We start from the raw sequence: 25,210 nt of genomic DNA, 5'->3' as shown, positions 1-25,210 counted from the left end.
TTCCCCAGCGAAAAGTGTTACAGCCTTGCTCCACTGCTCTCCGCCCAGGGTTGTCTCTGCTCCTGGGCATCTCTGCTCCAGAGAAAGAATGTCTCACCCAAACCTCATTCAAGAGATTTATTGGGAGGGAAGAATCCAGGTAGGTGGCTGACCTCTGCCAGGGTGGCAGAGGACAGCCAGGCAGCCTGAACAGGCTCAAGCTGAACAGACACAGGGTTTATATAGGGATTCTTAGGGGGTGGAGTTTCTCCAGGGAGATCTCCAGGGTGGGCATTGGTCAGATTTCAATGCTGAGCTCAGATTAGCTAGAGCTCCTGCTTAAGGATTGGTTAGCTTTCTGCACAGGGTTAGGGTCAGATTTGGCTCTGTTTTCAGGGCCAAAGTGTGTTTCATTCACTGGTCCCTTTTAGCCTTTTGGCTCCAATTTTAGGGCCAGGGTGCATTTCTTTCACTGACTCTGATTCCAGGAACAAAGTGTGTTTCTTTGGCACTGGTTTCAGGGTCAGGGTACATTTCTTTAGTTCTGGTTGCAGGGCCAAAGCATGTTTATTTGACTCTGCTCAGGGTGTGTTTCTTTAGCTGGCCCTTTTTCCTTACAATTAGGGCAAGATCAGAACAGCCTACCATGGACTCCATGTAGGGATCTGGACTTCCTCATGTAACAGGCCTGGCAGAAACGAAGGCATCCTAAAGAGACACCAGGCCTCTTTATTTGACTGTTGAAACAACGGAACCCAAAGAAATGGGAATTTCTCCAGAAATCTCACACTGAAAGGAGAAAAAGGCCCCAGCCAGAGTGGCAACTTATCTCCCAGAAAGAGATTCCACGCAATTATTTTTTACTTATTTGATTTGTTTTGAGACAGGTTTTCTCTGTGTAGCCCCAGCTGCCTGGGAACTCGCTTTGTAGACCAGGCTGACCTCAAACTCAAACTGCCTGCCTGTATCTTCTGAGTGCTGGGACTAAAGGCGCATGTGCAACCATGCCCAACAAGGTTCCACCAGTTCTAACAATTTGTCAGATCACCTTAAGGGTGGGCCAATGACAGGCAGGACCACACTTTGACTGGAAACCCTTGTCCCTCTATTTAAATTTTAATACCCAGAACCCTGAAGACAAAGTTTGGAAAAGGGGGTGCGCTGACTCTCTTTGTCCAGCTTCCCAATGTGGCCACATTGAGTAAATCTTTTTGTTTCCCACTAGTAATTTGACTTTTTATTATGTTTTTGATGATGGGTGGTTGGGACTGGTTTGGAGCACATGCTATGACAGAGGACAAATTAAATTGACAAGTGGTTCAATTCTATACAGATTTCTAAGAAGAGTGCCTGGGAATTATCCTATGTTTAAAGTGGACTTGCTCAATTTATAGGCTTGTCTCAAATTCATTACCTCACCCTTTTAAAAATTACTCATTTTTTCCAAACATAATTATGATGATATGATGTGCAACAGTTTGTTGCTGGTCGTGGGTTATTCTATATCTACTAATTAGGCCTTGTTTTTTAGGCATAATGGGCTAATCTCAGTTAATCCTCGCAACTGCCCTATAAAATACACCTGCTGTCCTCTCTGTCACAGGACTTGGAAGCATTCCGGACGTTGAGACACCTGCATTTAGGGAAAGTCCGGCTGGTGGGTAAAGGGTTGAAACAAAGTCTGTCTACATTGTGTCTTAAAAGGCTGTGCGGCATTGGGAAAAAAATGTTTCCTTGGCGTCGGCCTACTTCCCGCCTTTCAAACTGGCACAGTAGCTGCTGCCTTTGACGGACCAGATGATTGGAAGCAGAGCGCTGAGCGCCGCGTTTCTGCGCATCCTCACACACCGCAAGCTTCTCAGGTTTCGCAGGCTGTGTGCGATTAGCGGCGTCCTTGCAGGTTTCCATGACCTCCATGGAGGCGTCGTGGTTCTGCCCCGGACCGCCAGGGGCCGCTGTGACAAGGCTCTCTCCCGCCGCTCTAGCCACGCCCAGGGAAGTCGGTGTCCTCACCTTTTAGGAGCCCCCGCCTCTGTTCCTGCGGACGCTTCCCGTGCTCTCCGCTCTGCCGCCGTCCACTGCCCACCATGGCCCTGCTGCACTCCAGCCGCGTCCTCTCCGGGGTGGCTGCCGCCTTTCACCCAGGCCTTGCAGCCGCAGCCTCTGCCAGAGCCAGGTGAGCCGATCGAGAGATACTGAGATGGAGCGGGACCGCGGGCCTGTCCCTGCCCAGCCGAGCTACGGACGCTGCGACGCCTGCATCCGGGCCGCGCGCTAACACTCGCACGCATCCTCACTCTCCCGTGTGCCCCGGGGGGCCCCTTCCCCGGGGATGAGAGCTGAGTGTCCGCATCCTCACGGTGACCCTCAGGACCCCTCATCCCTCCCCCTGCGTCGCTGGACAGCGAGCCGTCGCAGTCCCCGGGGACGCGAATTGTGGCTCTCAGCTGCACCCGGACCCCAGCTCTAGCGGGTGATGGGGGGTCCCAGATGCTGACTCCGCAGGGTGGGGTGCGGGGCGAGGGGTGAGCACGTGGGCGGCGGCGCCGGGCCAGCCTCTCGCCGATTGGCTCTGGTGCCGGAGCTGCGTGTCGCCGATTGGCTGTGTCGCTGGGGGGCGCGCATGCCCTTGACCAGCTGCCCTGTGGGGCAGCTGGCCCACTTGCCCGGGTCCAGAGGGCTATATCTGACCGTGCAACGTGGAATCTGACTGCTGCGTGTGTATCCGAGGGGAATGTGATCACGTGGAGCGAGGTTCTCGGGGTACCAAGACCCCGCGTCTCTTCCTGCATCCGTGACCTTGGCGCGGTGCATCCTTCCCGCGATGTCACCTCCCTAGTACCCCTCCCCCATCAGACCTATCTGGCCTTTGGATGGGAAAGAGTTGAAGTATATAGTGTGATGCACTTTCTTTGTTTTAAGCCCTTGGGAGATTTGGCTGACTGGGAGCCAGCAATCTCTCCGTCTCAGTCGGCCCTTTTTCGTCCCTTAAATATTTCGTAACCCACTTTCTCTGAGCCAGGCGCTGGACCAGTTGCTGGTGATGCAGCTGTGAGCAAGACAGAGGAGTGATTTCACTTTTTAAAAAAAATGGCAAATGTGTCGTCTTGAACTGAGGTTTATTGAGAACGTTCAGGGCCTAAATGGAGCTAGTAACTCCTAATTCTTCCCTGAGCCAGAAGAGCTATTTCACCCAAAAAAGCAGATCTGAGGCGGTCTCCTTGAGTACTCCAGAAACCTTCCTGAAGCACGTACTAACTAACTAGGAGCAAAGCCTACTTACTTTTATATTTGCCGTGGCCTTTCATTTAAACATGTTCAGGTAGTCTTCAAGCCAGCAGAACAGTCTGTCCTGTCCAGAGCCCAGTTTTGGCTCGTTGCCAATGTGTGCCGTTTTAAACCTTGCCGCCTGATGAGGAGAATTAGGGAAACGTTATTTATGCCGCAGATTTGGAGATCAAAAAGGAGTGCTTCTGTGGGCAGGAGAAAAATCTGCTTTCCTATCATCTTAGCCTTAAAATATCCCTTGTTTATGTATATATCCGAAAGGCCTGAGCTTTGCTTAAACTGCTTGGGGAGGTCCACCCTTTGGGTGTGATTGTCCAGGGATTCTTTTGGTATGAGAGCCTAATGTCCCTTTTCTGTCTTTTACCAGTTAAAATTTAAGGTAGGGAGAGCAGAGGCCTTGTCAACTTTGTTCAGAGTTGTATCTAAGCACTTACAGCAGTGTCCAGCATGGTTTTTTGTTTTTTGTTTTTTTTGGTTTTTGGAGACAAGGTTTCTCTGTATTGTTTTGGAGGCTGTCTGGAACTCGCGCTCTTGTAGACCAGGCTGGCCTCGAACTCACAGAGATCCGCCTGCCTCTGCCTCCCGAGTGCTGGAGTTAAAGGCATGCGCCACCAACACCCAGCTTCAGCATGGTTTTCATTTGTCTGTTTTTTGTAGTTTGAGATGGAGTTTCTATATAGCCCTGGCTAGCCAGAAACTTACTATGGACACCAGGCTGGCCTGGAACATGCTGCAGTGGTGTTGCTGTACCTTCCCAGTGTTAGTACACCCAGCTTCCTCCTCCCTTCCCCCACTGGGGATAGAACCTCTGCTCTTTTTTTTAAATATTTATTTATTTATTATGAACACAACATCCTGTCTCCGTGTATGTCTGCATGCCAGAAGAGAACACCATGTGGTTGCTGGGAATTGAACTCATGACCTCTGGAAGGGCAGTCAGCACTCTTAACCTCTGAGCCATCTCTCCAGCCCAGAACCTCTGTTCTTACTAGGCAAGTACTCTGCCACTGAGATGTATGCCTGGCCTATGGAATGCCTTTCACTTTGCATATTTTTATTCCAAGCCTTCGTTTGTGAACGAATGCAGCATTTTAATGGTTTGCATTTTTAGATCAAAATCTACACATAAAGGGATCCGTAGTGCTGCAGAATATGTACCAAAACCAAAATATTAGGAGTCTGAGGCAGGGAAAGTGCCCTGAATTTGAGGCCATTCTCCTCACAAAGTGAGTTCCAGGCCAACCTGTGCTACACTGTGAGACTAAGTAAATGTGACTGAGGGAAAGGTTTTCAGAAGCTGTTTAAGCCTTGGGAAATACAGAGCATTTGAGCTGGAAATGCTTATCTGAATACTTTGTACCTAGCATCTTTTGGTTGGGTGGTCACTGTTGCTCAATGTCTGTGGCCCTGCGCTTCTGTACAAAGGGCATCGGTAGGAATCACTTTGCAGGCCACAGGTTATTAGTTTACCCCCAGAGCGTTCTTGTTTTCATCTAATGCCATTACTCTACAGTTATGAGAGCTCCCTTGTGTCTGTAATCGTCACAGTTATAAGGCGTGGGATAATGAGGGACATAGAGAACCTGGAGTTTGATCACTCGTAGCTAATCAAAGGATCACTGCTCCTGCTCTTAGAATGCTTAAAATTCAGTGTTTGGAAATCGTTTGGAGCATTCTTTTTAAGAAGTATGTGAGACTTCATGACTGGGGCTTCTAGAGAATTTATATGCTACATATTTTATGTAAGTGTTGTTGACATTATTAAACAAGAACAATACATCTGTCTTTGTGATTAGGGGCAACCCTGTCACTGTTTAAGGACCCTTTGTAAAAGTGAAAGTTGCTTTCTGGAGGTTTGAGTGTCCTTGACATGCACAGTATTCATTTCACTGGGCAGTTAATGACAGTGATGCCGACAGGCAGGTGGCTGTGTGGCTTCTGTCTGAGCTGGACAAGAGAGACAACCAAAACCTGTTCGAGTTGTTTCAAAGTTTGTATTTCTTCCTCACAGTTAAAAAGAGGACAGAGAAGAGTTTCATTCCTGACCTAGAGCTAAGGATGGGAAAAGATGATAATGGCACGTGAGAATGTAAAATAATAATAACAACAGTAATTTTAAAGCCAGAAAGGCATGCATTTGACCATAAATTCCTATGACCTTATGCTGTTTTAAGTCCCTACATATTGGTCTTGCAGGGCTCCAGACCAGTAGCTGAATGGTGACAAATGACAATGACATAGGAACCAATGCCAATTAACAGACATCAGGTCTTCAGTCTGCCTTGCTCTTCTGAGTGTGTTTTCATTCTTACACCAGCCCTGTGAAATAGCTGTGGTTACACCCATTGAGCAGATGCGGACTAGTGAGATTTGGATTCATTTCTCTTCATTCTCTTGCCTCTGCTCACACAGTTCTTAGATGGTAATCTGTTTGAGTCCCTGCAGCTTACCCAGGACAGGCTGTTAAAAAGAGACCTTTGAAAGAAGTAAAACCCTGGGCGACCCCAAGCCAGAAAACTCTGCTCTTTCTTTTTTATTATTTTTATTTAATTTAGAAACAATCTTATTTTATATATCAAGCCCAGTTCCCTCTCCCTCCCATACTCACCACCGACCCCCCCTCCCCACACCCCTGAAAACTCTGCTCTTAAATAACAGAATTAGCAGCCCACCAAGCACAGCTATGAAGGCTGAGTTCTCCTGAGCCTACCAACCCCATTACTCATGGAGCCTGAGGCTGGCTGGTGAGTACTAACCGGCCGCAGGCTCGGTGGGACATTGCTAAGAAGGAAATCCTAATGAATAATTCACTGTGCCCGCTGAAGCATTTGGCAGAGACGAGATGAATGATTACAGAAAGAACTGAGAACTCCACCTAAGTCACCTGGAGTCTGGCTTCCGGAACTTCCAATTTCTGCAAGCTTCCACACCCTCTGAAGCCTGTGTCGCACACACTCTTCCTCCTGCCCCTCTCCCCCAATAGCACTCAGCTCATAGGTCCCTTCCTCCCGGAAGCCCCCGTAACCCTCTGCGTTCCTTCCAGGAGGTTGGTTGACTTTTTCTGGGTTCCCCCCAAAGCATACTCAGTTCCCTGGACCTAAATCATTACTGAATCACAGCCAGGCGACACTGTTGGTGCCTCCCTGCTGGTCACCCCCACAGCTAATCTGGTGGGAAGGGATTAATGGTTTACTCTTTACAGTCCTAGCTCCCTAGCACAGTAGCACACAGCAAGTTTATAATCATCAATTTAGGACACCTTAAAGCAGTGGCTCTCAACCTGTGGGTCAGGACCCCTTTGGGAGTTGCATATGGGATATTTATATTACTGTTCAGAACAGTAGCAAAATTACAACCATGAAGTAGTAATGATCACTACAACATGAGGAACTGTGTTAAAGGTTATAGCTTAGGCGGACTGAGAACCACTGCTTTAAAGACTTTGTTTATATAGCCAGGCCTGGTGGCCCACATCTTTAATCCCAGCAGTAAGAGGCAAGCAGATCTCTGAGTTCACACACACACACACACACACACACACACACACACACGTTATCGCCTCACCAGGGGCACTAGCTCATCTTGATTGAACAAACCTTAAACTTGATGACGCTTCATAGCTTCTTTTCAGTTATAACTGGGGCCACAACTTGTCTTCTCCCACATTCTCTCAGATACTTGCTTTCCATCCTGGGCCTGGCAGGGTGGCTCCTGCCCAGAAGAGTGTTAGGAAGAAGCAAGGCTGCTCTGGCGACAGCAAGGTGATGACGTGAAAACACACGTCAACACTGACACTGCACTGTCACCCCTGGAGCTCTTGCAGATGTGGAACTTTGTCTTGAAGGAAACAGGGACTCCAGCTATGCAGCCACACCCTGAGCTGTGCAAGCTGTCTCCAGGGGCATAAGGAATGTCCCGTACTGTAGTCTCTCTGCGGCTGTTGTAGCGATTCAGTGAGGGTTCAACCTGCTGCTTTCAAAATGCAGAGATAGTCACTGGAGATGAAAACTTCACTGTCATAGGAGACTGTAAAACCAAAAAGAAGGGAGGAAAGAGAGAGATTGAAAGAAGATTCACCATCTGAGTTTGTCCTCAAACATCCTTTCATATTTGAAGCACGCAGATATTACTCAGGATCTGGGATTACAAGCATGCACACCTACCTGGCAGATCAAAACTGTTCATAGCAATGGCAATGTTCGTGGGATTCTTTCTTCCTTTGTTTTGGTTTTGTTTGTGGGGTTTGTGGGGTTTTGTTTTGTTTTTTGGAGATAGGATTTTTCTGTGTAGCTTTAGCTATCCTGGAACTCGATCTATAGACCAGGCTGGCCTTGAACTCACAGAGACCCACCTGCCTCTGTCTGTGCTGGAATTAAAGGTGTGCACCACCACCGCATGGTTTCTATGATTCCTGTTTTCACATGAGTAATAGCTTACAAATTTCTCAGTTTTGGTTTCCAACACAGTCAATGCTAATAGTTCCAGCCCACATAGGCAGGAGCTCTGTGAGGAGCTTCAGCTAGCCAGTCAACTGGCCTACACCACCCACCGCAAGCTCAGGAACTGTATTTATAGCCAGACAGTGATCCCGGCAGTCAGATAGTGGGCAAGTGGCCTAACAGTTGCAGGCCACCCTGAGCTACATAGTGAGAGGGACAGAAGGAAGCACAGTGCCAAGTGGACTGACTCTTCCTGCCAAAGGCGGAAGCCGCATCTGCACCTGTGGTTCCAGAAGTCTCCACGGCCCTCTGTGTCCCGGTGTGAGGAGAGGACTAAGGCTGACTCAGGGACTGCAATTTGCATGAGGGAGGCTGCCATCCTCTTGTGCTGTTTGTGTGAGGGAGAAAAAGTAGCAAAAGTTCTGTGGATTCCTGAAAGTTGTAAGAGTACAAAAGAATCTGGAAAGTAAGTTCAGGGCAAACTACCTTTTTTTTTCCCCCTTGAAGAAAAAAAAACAGTTGTATTTTTTGTGGTGCAATATGGTCTCGACCACTTGCTGCTCGTTTTTGAACTTGTGTTTCTAGTGATGTGAGTTTTTCCCCATGCAGGCATCTGAAACAAGAAAGCTCTTGACAAAGTTTAGCACATGTGCCCTTTATCCTGTTAAAGTGGTGGCAGAAAGCATGTCTCTACCATGACTATAGCTCTGCTCCCCCTAGAGCGTGTCAGAAGAGGCAGAAGTATATAAACTTGAAAATATACTTAGAAATCAGTGTCTGCCCAGTCACCACGTGACCAATCCATTAAGTAACACATTGAGCATATAAAGGTTATTAGAAATGGTCCTCAATGACATATTGAAATATAATTGTTCCTAGAACCTGATCATGAGAAAACCTCAAAAGGGAGGGGCCTGACCTGTAGCAGGCTTTTTCTTTTGGCCCTACCTTAGTTCATTTCTAGCTAGTTCTTTTAACTTAAATTAATGTGAGCCGGGCGTTGGTGACACACACCTTTAATCCCAGCACTCGGGAGGCAGAGGCAGGCGGATCTCTGTGAGTTCGAGACCAGCCTGGACTATCAAGTGAGTTCCAGGACAGCCTCCAAAGCCACAGAGAAACCCTGTCTTGAAAAACCAAAAAAATTAATTAATTAATTAATCTGGTGTGTATTGGGCTAGAACTCACCAAAAGCATCAAAGTCATTAAAAAACAAGGAAGCTAAAACTGCCACAGCCAAGAGAGACACCTAAGAGGTAAAATATATTCATGAGAATAGAGATAAATAATTACTATTGAAATTAAAGTTTTCCCAAATAATAATTCGTGTAACCTAATATAGATTTGATTTTTGCTAAACCTTCATCATTGTTTTTCTTTTAGTTTCTTAAGAGTGTCACACACGGGCACCCTGATTTACATCACTTCAGCATTCCCTCTCCTGCTTCAGTTCTTCTCATGTCCTACCCCATTCTTAAATGACCTTAGAGACACTTTAGGAATTTGAGTTTATGTAACTAAGTCTTTGGTAAGTAACAGTAATTAAATTTTTACTCAAAACAGCTACACCTTTAGTACTTGTATTAAGTATTATCTAATACCGCATTTGTTTTTTACTAAACTCACACTGGTTGAGGATGAAACAAGCTGAAAAACAAATTTTAAAGCAGCACATTCAAAGTAGTAGAAATGGGGTTTGATTGCTATGGGTACCGAGAAGTATAAACACCAAAAGCCTGTTATCTGAGGATGTTGTAATCTAGTCCATCCGTGCTGTGGCGAGGTGGAACACGTGTCAGTTAGGGCCTTAGTCTTTCTACATTATTGACACATGGTGAGCTTTGTTTGTTTAAGCTGCAGAAATCCTAGTGTAAGCTCCAAATTGACAGAAGCACAGGTTTTAAACAAACCAAGGAGCTGGGCATGTTGCTCAGCTGGCCTGCCTGTTGTGCACAAAGCCCCAGCAACTACACAAGCCAGACATAGTGGTGGGCTTGTTCTGTCCCTCCCTCTCCCTCCCTCCCTCCCACCCCCAACGGCACCCCCGGGTATATCCACGCACATGAGAGACTGTCAGCTCTTACCTAATACACAGTAGGCTTCTGCCGTCCTTCCGTAGAACTCTGCAGAATACTTAGCACATAAAACCAACTAAGTCACTGATTGCGGCCGCTAGCCTTTGGCCACATGTGAACTAAACCAAATTAAAAGAGGATATATAAGAAAGCTGAGAAATGGGTATTGAGTTTTATGTTGCATCTTATGATTTATCAAGAAGCCAGGAAAGGTGAAGGCACTGCGCCAGCAATAGAGTCACCTGGCTCCGGTGACTCTAGTGGGCATCAGTGGATGACTGCTAAGGAAACGGTTCAGTGGGAAGTCCTTTGCGCGCAAGCATGAGAACCTGAGTTCTGGGTGGTAGCACACGCCTTTAATCTCAGCACTCTGAGTTCGAGGCCAGTCTGGTCCTCAAAGAGAGTTCCAGGACAGTCTCCAAACCTACAGAGAAATCCTGTCTCGAAAAAACCTGGGGACAAAAAAAGGGAGAACCTGAGTTCTGATCACTAACACCCATGTAAAAGTTGGACACAGCTGTAGAAGTCTGTAACCGTGGGGTGTGTGCAGAGACAGGTAGAACCTGGGAGTCACAAGCCAGCTAGTCCAGCCAAAATGGTAAGCTCTAGCAAGAAACCCTGTCTCCAAATAAAGTGGAGTCAGGCTGAAGAGACGTCGGTGTTGCGTGCTGTGCTACAATCATTAGGAAAGGAATTCTAATCCCAGCACCAACCTAGCTGGCCATCCTGCACACATCTGTAGCCCTACTTTTCAGGAGCATGCAGACTGAAGGATTGCTGGAACTTGCTGGCTCCAAGTCTAATGAAGAGATGTAAGCCACTTAGCTGTGGGCATAAGGATAAATATTTAGAACACAGTTAAAAAGTATACTGATGCCGGGCGGTAGTGGCGCACGCCTTTAATCCCAGCACTCGGGAGGCAGAGGCAGGCGGATCTCTGTGAGTTCGAGGTCGGGCTGGACCGATAGTCTCCAAAACAATACAGAGAAACCCTGTCTCATAAAAACCAAAAAAAAAAAAAAAGTATACTGAAAGTGATAGTAGTAAGTTCTCCTCTAGGGTCCTTGACCTTACACGTCACAGAAAGTTAGCTAGATTTATAGTACCGGGCATGAATTCCCTCCTGTTAACTGGACAGATGTTGATTGCCCCAAGGTACAGTGCCATATTGCATTCTTGGAACTATCTTGTCATGGTGGCCATTGTTGTGGTTTGTAGGTTTTACCACTGGGTAAGACTGTAGTAGGATTGCTCCTGTCCCTTGGCAGCTTACATAGCATTTTAGGATACTTTGAGAGCTGGTTCCCAGGAGGAAGCTTCCAGATCAGTTCCACATCCATTTCTCCAGGCCCTATGCCTGACGTGGTATTTTCAACAATAGGTCCTTCCCTTCAATTTCTGGGAAGCAACCAAGGACAGCAGCAGTAGCCATATCATTTTGGGAGTCTCTTAGACTCCTTTGAACAACATTGTCACCCAAGTGGCATACCTTTATATTCACTCCTCATTCATTCATTCATTCATTCTCTGTGTGTGTGTGTGTGTGTAGAAATGTTAAAACATTCTTGGTGTTATTTATCCCCCTTCCTTCTCCACTTCCAGTTAAATCCTCATTTTCCCCTTTCATAGCGCCTGTGTCCCATCCCCCTCCCTAAAGTATCTTCTCTCCTTTGCCTACATGGTCCCTTTTGTCTTCTCTGGTTTATATGGTGACTCAAGGTCACACACACACATCTAATGATTCAAACTAGACCAGGCAGTGGTGGTGCACACCTTCAATCCCAGCATTTAGGAAACAGGCAGGTGGATCTCCATGAATTCAAGGCCAGCCTGGTCTACAGAACAAGTGCCAGGAGAGGCTCCAAAGCTACACAGAGATACCCTAGCCCTGAAACCCCCCCCCAAAAAAGAAAAAAGATTCCAAAGTAGGAATTACAGATGAGAGAACAGGTGACATTTGTGTCTCTTGGTCTGGGTTACTCCATTTATAATACAATATTTTCTAGTTCTGCCTGTTTGCCTGTAATTTCATGATTTCATTATTCATTAATCAGTTGAAGGAAATTTTTCTTTTAAATCTGTGCACGTACCCTATTCTACCCAAAATAACTTGGGTGCTCCCTTTCTGTGCCTTGCCATATCTATGTTAAAGATACTGATCTCTATTGGATCAGTATCTGTTACCTCTGTGTAACACGTGCCAAAATGGATCTTTGGCAGATTGGAGACATATCTGGCCATAGGAATCTAGCTCATGTGGCTGACATAAAATATTTCTCATTTCAGCTCCTGGTGGACCCATGTAGAAATGGGACCCCCGGATCCCATCCTGGGAGTTACTGAAGCCTTCAAGAGAGACACCAACAGCAAAAAGATGAACCTGGGAGTTGGTGCCTACCGAGATGATAATGGGAAGCCTTATGTGCTCCCCAGTGTCCGGAAGGTGAGCTTGGCACCTGTCCTGTTGCCACAGGGTGTGGAACCTGAAGGGATCCAAAAGGAACAAAGGCATGCTGGCCCATTCTCAGGGGCTCCAAGATCTGGTTCTAGCACTGACTTTGTGAATCACCTAGGTTTTCTAGACTATGATCTTTCTTAGCTGTGAAAGTAGATCATAGCCACACGGTCTTCTCCAAGATCAAAAATCAGGCATGGTGCCTAATCCTGAGGGGTTACAAGAGGAGTAGCCAGCTGTGGGTGAAGCTACCATTGTTATTTTCCATTTTCTCGTCTTTTTTTTTTTCTTTTAAGATTTATTTATGTATTCATTACATATACAGTGTTCTGCCTACATGCCAGAAGAGGGCACCAGATTGAATTGCAGATGGTTGTGAGCCACCGTGTGGTTGCTGGGAATTGAACTCAGGACCTCTGGAAGAGCAGTCAGTGCTCTTAGCCTCTGAGCCATCTCTCCAGCCCCATTTTTCTCATCTTGATTGCTGTGGAGAAATCCCTGTACAGAGGCACGTGCTGTACACCCTTTCTGCCCAACTATATAACTTCTTTCATTCTCTCCTTTTGTTACATTTTTATGAGTAATGTTTCCATTAGTTTTAAAGTTATTCAAGGCTTGGGATACTAGATGTGGTAGAGTGTTTGCTGGCTTGCAAAAGGTTCTGTGTTTGGTGCCCAACATCACAAGGAAAATCCTAAAAATGTATTCAGTGACTGATAAACTATTGTTGCAGGCTGGACCAAAACCCAACACTGTTGTTCGTTATCTCATCAACAGTTCTCCAAAACTTCCAATGACTTGGGAAGGGTGAATATCTTACCCACGGTCACACAGACAGTGAAAGTTCTTAGACTGTCATATATCCTGAAATGCATTCCTTTTATACATTCACTTTGATTTTGTCATCACTTGTATGCCTAATATGTTGCTCATATAAGTTTTATTATGCATTTCAAGAGAGCCCTCTTGTGTTAAGTGGTTACCAAGAAAGACTATACCTGTCTTAGGATTTCTGTTTCTGTGAAGAAACACCATGACCATGACAACTCTTATGAAGGAAGATATTTAGTTGGAGCTGGCTTACAGTTTTGGAAGTTTAATTCATTATCATCATGGCAGGAAACATGGCCCTGTGCAGGCAGACATGGTGCTGGAGAAGGAGCTGAGAGTTCAACATCTTGATCCTCGGGCAACAGGAAATAAACTGTGTCCCTGGGCATAGCTTGAGCATAGGAGACCTCAAAGCACACCCCCACAGTGACACACTGCCTCCAACAAGACCACACCCACTCCAACAAAGCCACACCCCCTAAAGTGCCACTCCCTATGAGCGTATGGGGGCCAATTACCACAATAACTTTCTTTCAGCCAGGATAATGGCACATATCTTTAGTCCTAGCCCTCAGGAGTCAAGCAAGCAGATCTCTTTAGTTCAAGACCAGCCTGTTCTATGTAGCAAGCTCCAGGATACCCAGGACTACATAGAGATACCCCATCACAAAACAAAACAGTCTTTTAACATTTCAACACTTGGGAGGCTGGGACAAGAAAACAGCAGGTTCCAAGCCAACCTGGGTGCCTTAGCTACTTTTCTGGTGCTGTAACAAAACACCATGACCAAGGCAAATCATAAAAGAAAGTGTTTAATTGAGCTACGGATCGGAGGGTAAGTCCATGACTGCAGAGCAAGGTCATGGTGGAGGAACTCCTGAGAGCTCACGTCTTTCTCTGCAAGGAAGAGGCCAAGAGAGGCCCACGAAGCATGGCAGAGCCTGCCTCCAGTGACACACCTCCTCCAGCAAGGCCGCGCCTTATACTTCCAACAGTTCTACTGGCTGGGACCAAGTGTTCCAACAGAGCCTACGGGGCGTTCTTATCCAAACCACCACCCTGGCCCATATAAGGAACCGATCTATAAATAAATAAATAAATAAATAAATAAATAAATAAATAAATAAATAGTAGAATTGTTTTCCGAGACAGGGCTTCTCTGTGTAACATTCCTGGCTGTCCTGGAAACTCAACTTTGTAGACCAGACTGACCTCGAACTCAGTGAGATTTGCCTGCCTCTGCCTCCTGAGTGATGGGGTTAAAGGCCTGGACCACCACTGCCTGGCTTATTTCTTAATATATATATATTAGAAAGCATTTCTATTCTGTGACACAAAATACCAGATATTTCACTTTATCTTCTTAAACAGTAACTTTAAATGAATTATATGGTCTGACAAGTGGCCAGTCCCAGCTGAGCAGAAAGATCACCAAAGACCCAGGAGTTCATATTCTGCCCAAACAGACAACTCAAAGTGTGGGTTTGGGGTGTGGGTGGATTTGCTTCTGACATTTACCTCATAAGACACTTATTGTCATCACGGTAGGTTGAAGAACGGACGAGAAACTAAAACTTATTTTCTCTTCTTTAGGCAGAGGCCCAGATTGCTGCAAAGAATTTGGACAAAGAATACCTGCCCATCGGGGGGCTGGCGGAATTCTGCAAGGCTTCTGCAGAACTGGCCCTGGGAGAGAACAACGAAGTGCTGAAAAGTGGCCGGGTGAGCCGGGCAGGCCTGAGCTTCCTGCAGCCTACGTCCATACCCAGTGGTGTAAACACTAAGAAATGTTAGCGCAGTTTACATGTGTGTAATGACTGAGGCGGCCACACTTACTAATAACTACTTTCTTTTGTTTTTTTGTTTTTCGAGACAGGGTTTCTCTGTGGCTTTGGAGGCTGTCCTGGAATTAGCTCTTGTAGACCAGGGTGGTCTCAAACTCACAGAGATCCACCAGCCTCTGCCTCCCGAGTGCTGAGATTAAAGGCGTGTGCCACCACTGCCCAGCAAATAACTACTTTCTAGATAGGAAGTTTACCTGTATCAGTTATCTGGAAAACTGGATAGAATTTGATAGCTTTGGCCCAGTTTGCTGTTGGTGCCGATGAGTTTCATCTGTTTATATTGAATATGCATTAGAGATGCCTCTCTGTGCCTAGTTTTAGGCCTATAATTAGTCCCCAAATGCATTGTTAAGCTTCCGGCTTGGGCAGAAGCAACAGGGAAGCAGCCATTAGTAGACTGGGGGCTGGGCAGGAGACAGGTGTGGCATGGACAAAGAAAAGACCATGACCCTAAAAGATGCATGTGCAGACTGGCTTACTTTCTTTTGTAAGAAAAAAGAAAATGCGGCTTAATGAATACACTTGGATATTTATTTTCCTGCCTAAGCCTAAGATGTAAAAAAAAATAGAGGCTAGTGTATATTAATAGCTCACTGGTAGAATGCTGTCCTGTCAATTCAAAAGCACCACAGGGGAAAAAAAACAAATAAATTAGACTAACACTGTCTTAATGGACTTGTTGACTATCATTGTTTAAAGAACCTTGGTCAGAGGTTGTTGGTTTTACATATTTCTAAAATTATGTCTGAATATAGTGACTTTTTGTGTGTGGATAAATCACTCCTTTGGCATATTGAAGAATTTCTACAACCCAAAATTTTCCATGTATCATGGATGGCTCTAGCAAAGCCATTCAGAATTCACTTCTAAGGGGTCGACAAGATGGCTTAGCAGATAAAGTGCCTGCCGCACAGGCCTGATGGCTTGAGTTCAATCTCCAGAACCCACATTAAGGCTGAAGGAAAGAACCGGCCCCAAAGGGCTGTCTTCTGTCTGTGCGTCCCCGCCATGGCACATGCACATCCCCACCCCACACACAGTGTAGACAGCTAATGAAGCCGGACCTATGGCTCAGTGGTTAGAGTACTAGAGAGCCTGGGTTTAATCCCAGCACCCATGCGACAGCTCACGGCCACTTGTGACTCCAGATCCTGAGTTCTGCGGGATCCCATGCCTCCTAACTTCCCAGGGCACCTGGTGTGAGCCTGGTGCACATACAAAAATGCAGACAAGATATTCATATAGAGGGTGGGGGCAACAAAAAAGGATATTCATATAGAGAAAATAAATAAGTATTCCTGTAAAAATAAACAAGGGAACAGCTACAAGAATCCAGTTCTACAGGGCAAAGGGTAGAGCGACTGACTCCATGTCTCCCCTGCAGTTTGTCACTGTGCAGACCATTTCCGGGACTGGAGCCTTAAGGATCGGAGCCAGTTTTCTGGTGAGTGAAACTCCTTCAAGAAAGAGCATTAAATTAAGGTTTATATACTTCCTGTCCTCTGCATGGCTATTCACCCGATCAGGCTTCCTCTTTCCACAGAGCTGGCAGGTTTCCTGTTCTCTGGTGAAGTAAAAGAAAGTACTGTGAAGAAATTATAAGGAATGAAGTGATGAGTTAGCGAACTGACCATATAGGTGGGGGATTGGTTGTTGGTTTGGTTATGGTTTTTTTATTCTTTTTGAAGCAGTGTTTGACTATGTCTTTGTGGCTGTCCTAGAACTCACTCTGTATACCAGACTGATTTTAAACTGACAGAGACCCACCTGCCTCTGGCTCCCGAATTCTGGATTAAAAACATGAACCAATATGCCCATCACAGCATGTAGCGTTAGTAAGGAATGTGTGCTTTAATTTACTTAGCCCCTTTCTTAGTTAGGGTTTCTATTGCTGCATCAAAAACACCATGACTAGGACTGGAGAAATTGGCTAAAAGCACTAGCAGCTCTTCCAGAGGTCCTGAGTTCAATTCCAGTGACCACATGGTAATGAGATCTTGTGCCCTCTCTGGCATGCAGGCATATATGCAGACAACACTGTATACATAATAAATAAATCTTTTTTAAAAATGACTTAAATGCAAGTTGAGGAGAAACGGGTTTATTTGGCTTACACTTCTGTGTTACTATTCATTTTTTAAGGCAGCCGAGACAAGAACTCAAACAGGGTAGGATTCTGGAGGCAGGAGCTGATGCAGAAGCCGTGAAGGATGCTGCTTACTGGCTTGCTTCCCATGCTTGCTCAGCCTGCCTTCTTATGGACCACTAGCCCAGGGCTGGAACAACTCACAACGAGCTGGATCTTATGGAGTCCTCTCAATTAAGGTTCCCTCCTTTCAGATAACGCTAGTTTGTGCATCAAGTTGACATAAGACTAGTCACCACAATCCCTGTATAGGACGTTCAGTTAGTGAGGCCTGCACAGGTGTTTCACCTCGTAGTCAGAATAACCGTCAGAGCCTGGCTCCCATCGCAGGCCGTCTTACTCCTGTCAGGAGGAAGAAACTGTGTCAGAAACAGTAGCATCTTATCCTCTCCCTTTGTCCTCCTTCTTCATTCCCTTTCATCCCATCTTTCAGCAAAGATTTTTTAAGTTCAGCCGAGATGTCTATCTGCCCAAACCATCCTGGGGAAATCACACGCCCATCTTCAGGGATGCTGGTATGCAGCTACAAGGGTATCGATACTATGACCCCAAGACTTGCGGATTTGACTTCTCAGGAGCCGTAGAAGACATTTCAGTAAGTGTGACTTTCCAGGTTGGACATCCAGTGTCCCAGGTCTCTGTCACTTCTGAGCTAACAGTGACCTGTAGCACGTCAGCTATTTCCTTTAAAGCTATACATCAAAATCTTGATTGTTTCTCCTTAGAAAATCCCAGAGCAGAGTGTTCTTCTCCTGCATGCCTGTGCTCACAACCCCACGGGCGTGGACCCGCGTCCAGAGCAGTGGAAGGAAATCGCGGCAGTGGTGAAGGTGAGCAGGATGAAATGTCAGTAACTCGTTGCTTCACCCTGAGTCTGCCCAAAACCTACACAAGCATAAGCTGCCAGGAAGGGGTTCCTCCTTTGCAAAATTAGCAGTTTCATAATAGATGATATGTGAACAGTTTGAAAATAGTTTTCGTCCTTCCGCCTAGATGTAGTGAATTTTGATAAAACTGTCTAACATTTGCCTTTGGCACAACAGCAGTTCTGATCCAAGAGACCTGCTGGTGGCGCCTCCATCTGTGCTGGCTGGTGGCTGCTTGCTCATCCTTTTAAGCACATCTTCATGTCCCCTCCTTTTCTTGCTGCTTTGCTTAGCATTATCTTTTAGAAGAGCTAAAATATCCCTGTCATCCTCTGCCCCCATTCTTATCACGTCTATCAAATCTCAGCTTCCAATAGAATGAGACACAGAAGGAGCAAATTAACTCTGGAATTCAGACACTTCCTACTGTCATGTGTGGAGAAACCATTGACTGTGTTTGGGTGAATAAATGTGGTCCATGACAGCACATGTAATAACGGCATCTGCGTTATCTCAAACTCTGCTCTTCTTGTTCCTTCCCAGAAAAAGAATCTCTTCGCATTCTTTGATATGGCCTACCAAGGCTTTGCCAGTGGTGATGGTGACAAGGACGCCTGGGCTGTGCGCTACTTCATTGAGCAGGGCATTAATGTTTGTGTCTGCCAATCATATGCCAAGAACATGGGCCTATATGGTAAGCTAGAGGACCCAGTGTAAGGTGTGTTCTGATGAACTCAAAGGAGAGCTTGGGGAGAACACCACAAAGCAGAAAACTTAGAGGGACAAGGTAGTCCCTGGATGGGTGTGTGTATGTATGTTTTCACGTGCACATTAGTGTGCTGGTTATATGTAGGCTTCCTAAGACAGAAAAAGTATACTATAGGTTTTCTTATCCATATCTTCCGTGTCCTTAAATTCCTATAGCAAAAAAGATGAGGCAGGAGAGAACAACTGATTATTTCTGTATGCAGAGTAACTGATACAGGAGCCAAGAGGTCCTGGACCAGCAATATGGCTCAGCAGGTTAAGGTGCTTGCCACCAAGTCTGATGACTGGAGTTCAACCCATGCGGTTGAAGAACTAACTCCTCCTACAAATCACCCTCTAGTCATTACCCATGTTCACACCTGAGAGGAGGGGTGTGGATTAAGAAATGGCAGGTAGAAAAATTATAGCTATTAAAGACAGAGACACAAGATCGAGTCTGAAGGGCACTCCAATGAATACTGGAGGGAAATCCCCAAGTTTATTACACACAGTCTTTATATACCCCAATCAAAAGTGGGGAAGGCAAAGAGACCTCCTTGCCAAGATACAAAGAACAAGCAAGTGTAATTACCTTCTCAGTACCCAAAACATCAAGTAACCACACCCTAAACTAGGTATCCTGTTGTCAAGGTGAGACAAACAATAGCCACACCCTAGGCTAAATATCCTGTTGTCCAAGAAGACATCCACTGGTTACTTCTTAGGCCAAACATTCTGTTGTTTATCCTTGAGAGAGCCAGAGTGGATTTGAACTCTCTGACCTTACGTCAAGATAAAGTGGAGCCATTTCTGTGGGCCCCCAATAGTCTCTGACTTTCAGACGTGCACAGTGGCACACCACTCCAACTCCAGAAAAGAATAGTTTTTTTAAAAAATTGATAATGTCAGGCATGGTGGCACACACCTTTAATCCCAGTACTTGGGAGGCAAAGGCAGGAGCATATGTGAGTTTGAAGCCAGCCTGGCTATAGATCAAGTTTCAGGACGGCCAGGGCTACACAGAAACCCTATCTCACACACAAAGAATTTGAAAAGAGACTCTGAATTGAGGCATTGTGTTGTGCCTCAATTCACAATTCACCATTCTGACTAGTAAAGACTATTTCTATTAAGAAACTATTAGGTTGAATGTGATAGCTCATACCTGTAATCCCATCACTCTGGAGGCTGAGACAGGTGAAGCACCTGTCTACAAGCCTGGGATACAAAGTGATACTCTGTCACAAACATAAATTACTGTTGTGGTTCTTCTGACAAAACAGATACCATGTAGCAAATTTCCTCACTGCTTGTCTGAGTGTCCTAGAAGACAGTATCCACTGTGTTTCCAGGTGAGCGAGTGGGAGCCTTCACCATGGTCTGCAAAGATGCTGATGAAGCCAAAAGAGTGGAGTCACAACTGAAGATCCTGATCCGCCCCATGTATTCCAACCCACCTCTCAACGGTGCCCGGATTGCAGCAACCATCCTGACCTCCCCGGACTTGAGAAAGCAATGGTAATGATTCCTTGCTGTTCTGTGCTATCCGATAGATACGTTACAGTTCCACGTATGGAAGATGAAGAAGTGGGGTGTGCATTCTGTTGGCACAACTAAGTTTGTTAGTTCCCCATGGATTCAGAAACCGCAGCCAGCCTCTTTTATTCTGTAATCTCTGCTTTTAGTAAAGCCTGCCTCCCCGTAAAATCAAGTTCAATGGAAGTACCTGGTATAGGAAAACTCTAACAGATGCTTTTGTTTGTGGTGCTGGGGGTCAGACCGGGGTTCCATGCCATAGGCAAGCCCTCCACTGTGCTATATCCCCAGCCTACTATTCTCGCTGGCTAACACTGAGTCATTGTTTCTGTGTACTTAGGGTGTTGTTATCTGTATTTATTCTCAATACCTAGTCTCTAACATTAATCTTTTAAAATAATCTTTTTTTTTTTTTTTTTTTTTTGGTTTTTCGAGACAGGGTTTCTCTGTGGCTTTGGAGGCTGTCCTGGAACTAGCTCTTGTAGACCAGGCTGGCCTCGAACCACCTGCCTGTAGATCCACCTGCCTCTTAAAATAATCTTTAAAAGACTTATTTATTTTGGACTAGAGAGCTGGCTTAGCAGTTAAGAGCCCTTAACTGCTCTTGCATAGGACCTAGGTTCAATTCCCAACACCCATGTAGTAATTCAAAACCATTCATAACCCCAGTCCCAGGAAAGACCAACCTTGGCTACAAAGTGAATTGAGGCTGCACTACACGCTACCCTGCCTCAAAAGCAAAAAAAGCAAAGCAGTGTTCAGGGAGCTAGAGAAGATGGCCCATCAGGAAACGCCTGCCTGATGTTGTGAGAAGTCAGAACTTTATTCTCTGGCAAGAGGGGAGTGGCAGGGTTTGGCTAAGTGAGCAGTGCATGTACGGTACACAGGTCACATGCTTAGTCCCTGTGGGACCCAGGTCTTAAGGTGAATAAAATTGGGTGGCTCTTGTTGCCAAAAGTTAAACACCTGATCTCACTCAAAGGCCAGAAGTAGCTGTGCTCTGGCCAGGAATGACCTGTGGTGTGGTGAAGCTTGCAGGCTGGCAATGACCTGCGGTGTGATGACACCCGGATTGGCCTGTGTGTGGTGAAGCCAAATGTCATCTGCTTCTTCCTGCTTTTTTATTTACTCTTCTTTATTTTTTCTCCAAGACAGGATTTCTCTGTGTACTTTTGTAGACCAGGCTGGCCTCGAACTCACAGACACCCACCGGCCTCTGCCTCCCAAGTGCTGTGCCACCACCGCCCAGCCCCTTTTCTCCATGCGTGCCTCTTAGTCCAGCACTGTTCAGGGTTACACTGTGCTGTGTTGTGTCACCACTGGCTTTTTTACAAGTGTGGCCTTTGACCCTCATTGTAACCTTTTAAGGGCTATAACCACATCTCAGTCCTCAGCGCCTACTATATGGCATAGCCCATGTGGGCTTATAGTATATTGTCTTCATTCTGAAGGCAAGAATGTTTACTTGTTTAAAATAGTAGTGACACAAGCCTTTAATCCCAGCACTCCATAGGCAGAGGCAGGCAGATCTCTGAGTTTGAGGCCAGGCTGGTCTACAGAGTGAGTTCTAGGACAGCCAAGGCTACACAGAGAAACCCTGTCTCAAAACAAAAAAAAAGGTCATTTTACTGTTTAACCCACACCTTAGTCTTTCCGTTTTCAAATGATACTTAAACTTTCCACGGTACTCAGGTAGTTAACCATGAAAGTTAACCTATCTGGAGCTGGAAAGGTGTCGTAGGTGTTAAGAGCATTGGCTGCAATGCTAGAGGACCTGGGTTCAAGTCCCAGCATCTACATGGTGACTCCCAACCCCCTGTAACTCTTGCTCCAGGAAATCCAACACTGTCTTCTGGCCTCCAGTGGCACCAAGCACACGTGTGTGCACTGCAGACAAAATGCCCTTACACATATTTTTTCTGAGGTTGCCAAACAAAGTACTTGTAATAAAAACCAGAAAGCTTAAAATTGTTGTTCACCCCACTGACTGTGGCCCCGTTAAGGACTGGGATTAAGACATTCAGGAGTAGAACTCAAGTGAAGCAGAATGCTTGGCCCGAGCAAGAAGCCCGTCTGTTTCCTAACAGGTTGCAAGAAGTGAAAGGCATGGCCGACCGCATCATTAGCATGAGGACACAGTTGGTCTCCAACCTGAAGAAAGAGGGGTCCTCCCACAACTGGCAGCACATCACCGACCAGATTGGCATGTTTTGTTTCACTGGCCTAAAGCCTGAGCAGGTGAGTGGGCTCTCATTCTCCACAACCAACCAGTAGACGGTAGACCTGTCCTTTAAAGGTAAACCGGGATTTGTCAGCGGTCACCTACGAATTCGTTTCCTTAATCTAGAGCCCATTTAGGTACAGGTGGCATGTGTACCTGGGACTGCAGTCATTGTCACTGACTAGGGGTGTGTGCCATCTCCCTGACCTTGTTTTCTCTGTTATTACTTGGGTTTTGTTTGTTTGCTTGTTTGGTCTGTATCCCCCATGATGTCTTCTGAAGGACATGTCTTGTGGGGGAGGGGTTTGTGATTTTTGTTTGGTTTTTTTATTTTTTTTTGTTTGCTTTTTGTTGTTGTTGTTTTTCCTGCTTGTTGTTGGTGGTGGTAGCTTGGGATGGAGGGAGACTTTTGCGGGGTGTTGGTTGTTTTTTGGCTTTTTGTGGTGCTGGGGATCAAACCCAGGACTTTGTACATGGTATGTAATAGCTTATTTGCATGCTGGTGCATCAGAAGGGAGAGGAGAAATGGTTGCTACATAACTGAATTCTGAGTCTGATTAGTTTGGTTTTTTTTCCTACTTGTTACACCTTGGAGATCATAATCTTACTTTAATTTTTTTAATGTTTACTTTTCTTGTCTGTACACACGCATACACTGTGGCATGTGTGTAGGTCAGAGGACAGCCTTCAGGAATCAGTTCTCTCCTTCTCTACAAGTTCTGGTAAAGAACTCAGGTCATCAGGCTTGGTAGCAGGCACCTTTACCTGCCAAGCCCTCTCAGACCCCATCATTCGACTTTAAAAATAGCTGTCTTCATTCTTTTACTCTTTCTAAACACACCAGATTCTAGTTTTAAGTGAGAAAGTTAAGATTTTGCTATTTGTTTGTTTGTTTGTTTCAACAAGTTGGTTGTGTGCCATCAAGGCAAGAAAATTTTTCCCACTGGGAGTAGTTGTCAGCTTCTTCCCTCTCTCTCTACAGGTGGAGCGGCTGATCAAGGAGTTCTCAGTCTACATGACGAAGGATGGCCGCATCTCCGTGGCAGGGGTCACCTCTGGCAATGTGGGCTACCTTGCCCATGCCATTCACCAGGTCACCAAGTAATTACCAGGGTGCAAAGGAACAGAGACCACCTTTCCTCCAGCCTCTGCTCTCATGAGAGTCGCGTGCGGGAGAAGGGGGGGTTGGGGGGGTGGTGAGTAGATGTGTTTCCAACCACAGTGCATAACGCCCAGCGATGAACGTGTTCCTCGGGAAAGAGGTAGGGCAGAGGCTTCCACGGCTGGTGTCTGGAACTTTGGTGGCTCTAAACCAAACTCTCCCTCATCCTATCGTCTCCCACTTTTCTGAAAGAGTTTACACATGCAAGAAAATCACCACCAAAAACCTGCCAGCCATGGCGTTGGAATAGAGGCTTTACTGAAGCATCCGTTGGTATCAGGGGTTCCCCTGTGGGCCCAGCTGAGACCACTCATTTTAGAGGTTGTGAGAGGAAAAAAAACCTAGTTCTGTCATCAGCAGTCGTCCTTGTGTTTGTCCTCCCAGTATGGAGCAACTGTGTCAGCAGATCACATTACAGAAATTACGCTTTACAGAAACCAACGAATCTGTTGCTGTTGCCACTTCAGCAAGGACAGTAAATGATGTTGTGTCTGGTCAGCTGTCTCCTCTTGTCATTACTGTTCTGTAGAGTTTCATCCCGTTGCTTGATTGACCATTAACCTCATCCTGTCAGGACTTGCATAAGAATGGTTTTCTGCTCACGCCAGAGCCTCCTTTCTCAGCAAGGAGCCGTGGAGAGTGGGAACCTGCACTTCATAGCAGTGTCCCCTTCAGTGATTGGTTGGCTCCTACTGGGATGGGGCCTCTGCCCAGCTGGACCTCTTCCTCCTGGCTGCACAGCCTGTCTCCTCACATGAGTCAGACAGTGCAGCGTAGGATCAGGAGATATTCTGGGGTTTGTATGCTGCCAGCCCGGCTCAGACTCCGCCCTTTGGAAAGATAACCGCCATCTGCTCTAATCATGTAGACTTACTGCCGCCTGGTTTCTCTGTTACAATAAAATTACTATAGACCCAGCCACTGTCTACTTTTCTACTTAATGGGAGGAAGGGGTAGGAGAGGATCTATATTCTCAAGTCTGGAGTCCTGCCTAGCTGACTGTAAGCCAAAAGATGTACCAGCTTTCCATTCCTGACTAGAAGTGCATCTTGCTCTTCATCCTGCTGGTCTGGTCCAAAGGCGCTGGCCCGATGGGTGTAATTCCTCAGACCTCAGGAAACGGGAGGGTGGAGTGTAATACAGCAAAAAAACACTAACATTCTTCACAAAACTGAAAAACAACCAAATTTATGTGGAAACACTAAAGACCACAGCTAATCAAAGAAATCCTGAGCAAAAAAAAAAAAGAACAAAACAAAAACTACCAGCTGTGTCATAATACCGATATCAAACTATGCCACAAAGACAGCATCATGTTGACACAAAAACAGGCCAAGGGAACAAAACAGAATCAGAAATTAGGGCAATGGTGGTGTACGCTTTTAATCACAGCACTCAGGAGGCAGAGGCAGGCAGATCACTGTGAGTTTGAGACCAGCCTGGTCTATAAGAGCTAATTCCAGGACAGCCTCCAAACCCATGGAGAAACCCTATCTTGGAACACCATCACCCCCCTCAAAAAAAAAGAGAAATTAAGGTTTCGTGAGGGGAGTCGAGACATGGTTTCTCGGTGTAGCCCTGGTTGTCCTGGAACTCACTTTGTAAACCAGACTGACCTCAA

The 25,210-nt window shown here is 46.0% G+C and overlaps 1 protein-coding gene across 1 annotated transcript; it reads left to right on the top strand.

Moving 5' to 3' along the window:
* The first annotated feature begins 1,978 nt into the window (after window positions 1-1,978).
* Window positions 1,979-24,506, top strand: Got2 (glutamic-oxaloacetic transaminase 2). The gene is made up of 10 exons (XM_005078645.4): window positions 1,979-2,155; window positions 12,068-12,224; window positions 14,661-14,789; window positions 16,296-16,355; window positions 17,491-17,652; window positions 17,783-17,887; window positions 18,467-18,617; window positions 20,023-20,188; window positions 22,294-22,444; window positions 23,410-24,506. The coding sequence occupies exons 1-10, from the start codon at window positions 2,067-2,069 to the stop codon at window positions 23,530-23,532; spliced, it is 1,293 nt and encodes a 430-aa protein (XP_005078702.1). The 5' UTR covers window positions 1,979-2,066; the 3' UTR covers window positions 23,533-24,506.
* Window positions 24,507-25,210: the final 704 nt, after the last annotated feature.

Source organism: Mesocricetus auratus, unplaced genomic scaffold (genome assembly GCF_017639785.1).
Source record: "Mesocricetus auratus isolate SY011 unplaced genomic scaffold, BCM_Maur_2.0 Super-Scaffold_100714, whole genome shotgun sequence".
In the NCBI taxonomy this organism is placed as follows: Eukaryota; Metazoa; Chordata; class Mammalia; order Rodentia; family Cricetidae; genus Mesocricetus; species Mesocricetus auratus.
The sequence above is the reverse complement of the archived record's forward strand: the minus strand, read 5'-3'. Positions and strand labels throughout refer to the sequence as shown.

Excerpts from the sequence above, each read along its gene's own strand:
- Got2 (XM_005078645.4), top strand. The coding sequence starts at position 2,067 with ATGGCCCTGCTGCACTCCAGCCGCGTCCTCTCCGGGGTGGCTGCCGCC. Across the intron at positions 2,156-12,067 it reads GCAGCCTCTGCCAGAGCCAG|CTCCTGGTGGACCCATGTAG; the intron begins GTGAGCCGATCG and ends TTCTCATTTCAG. Across the intron at positions 16,356-17,490 it reads GGATCGGAGCCAGTTTTCTG|CAAAGATTTTTTAAGTTCAG; the intron begins GTGAGTGAAACT and ends CCCATCTTTCAG.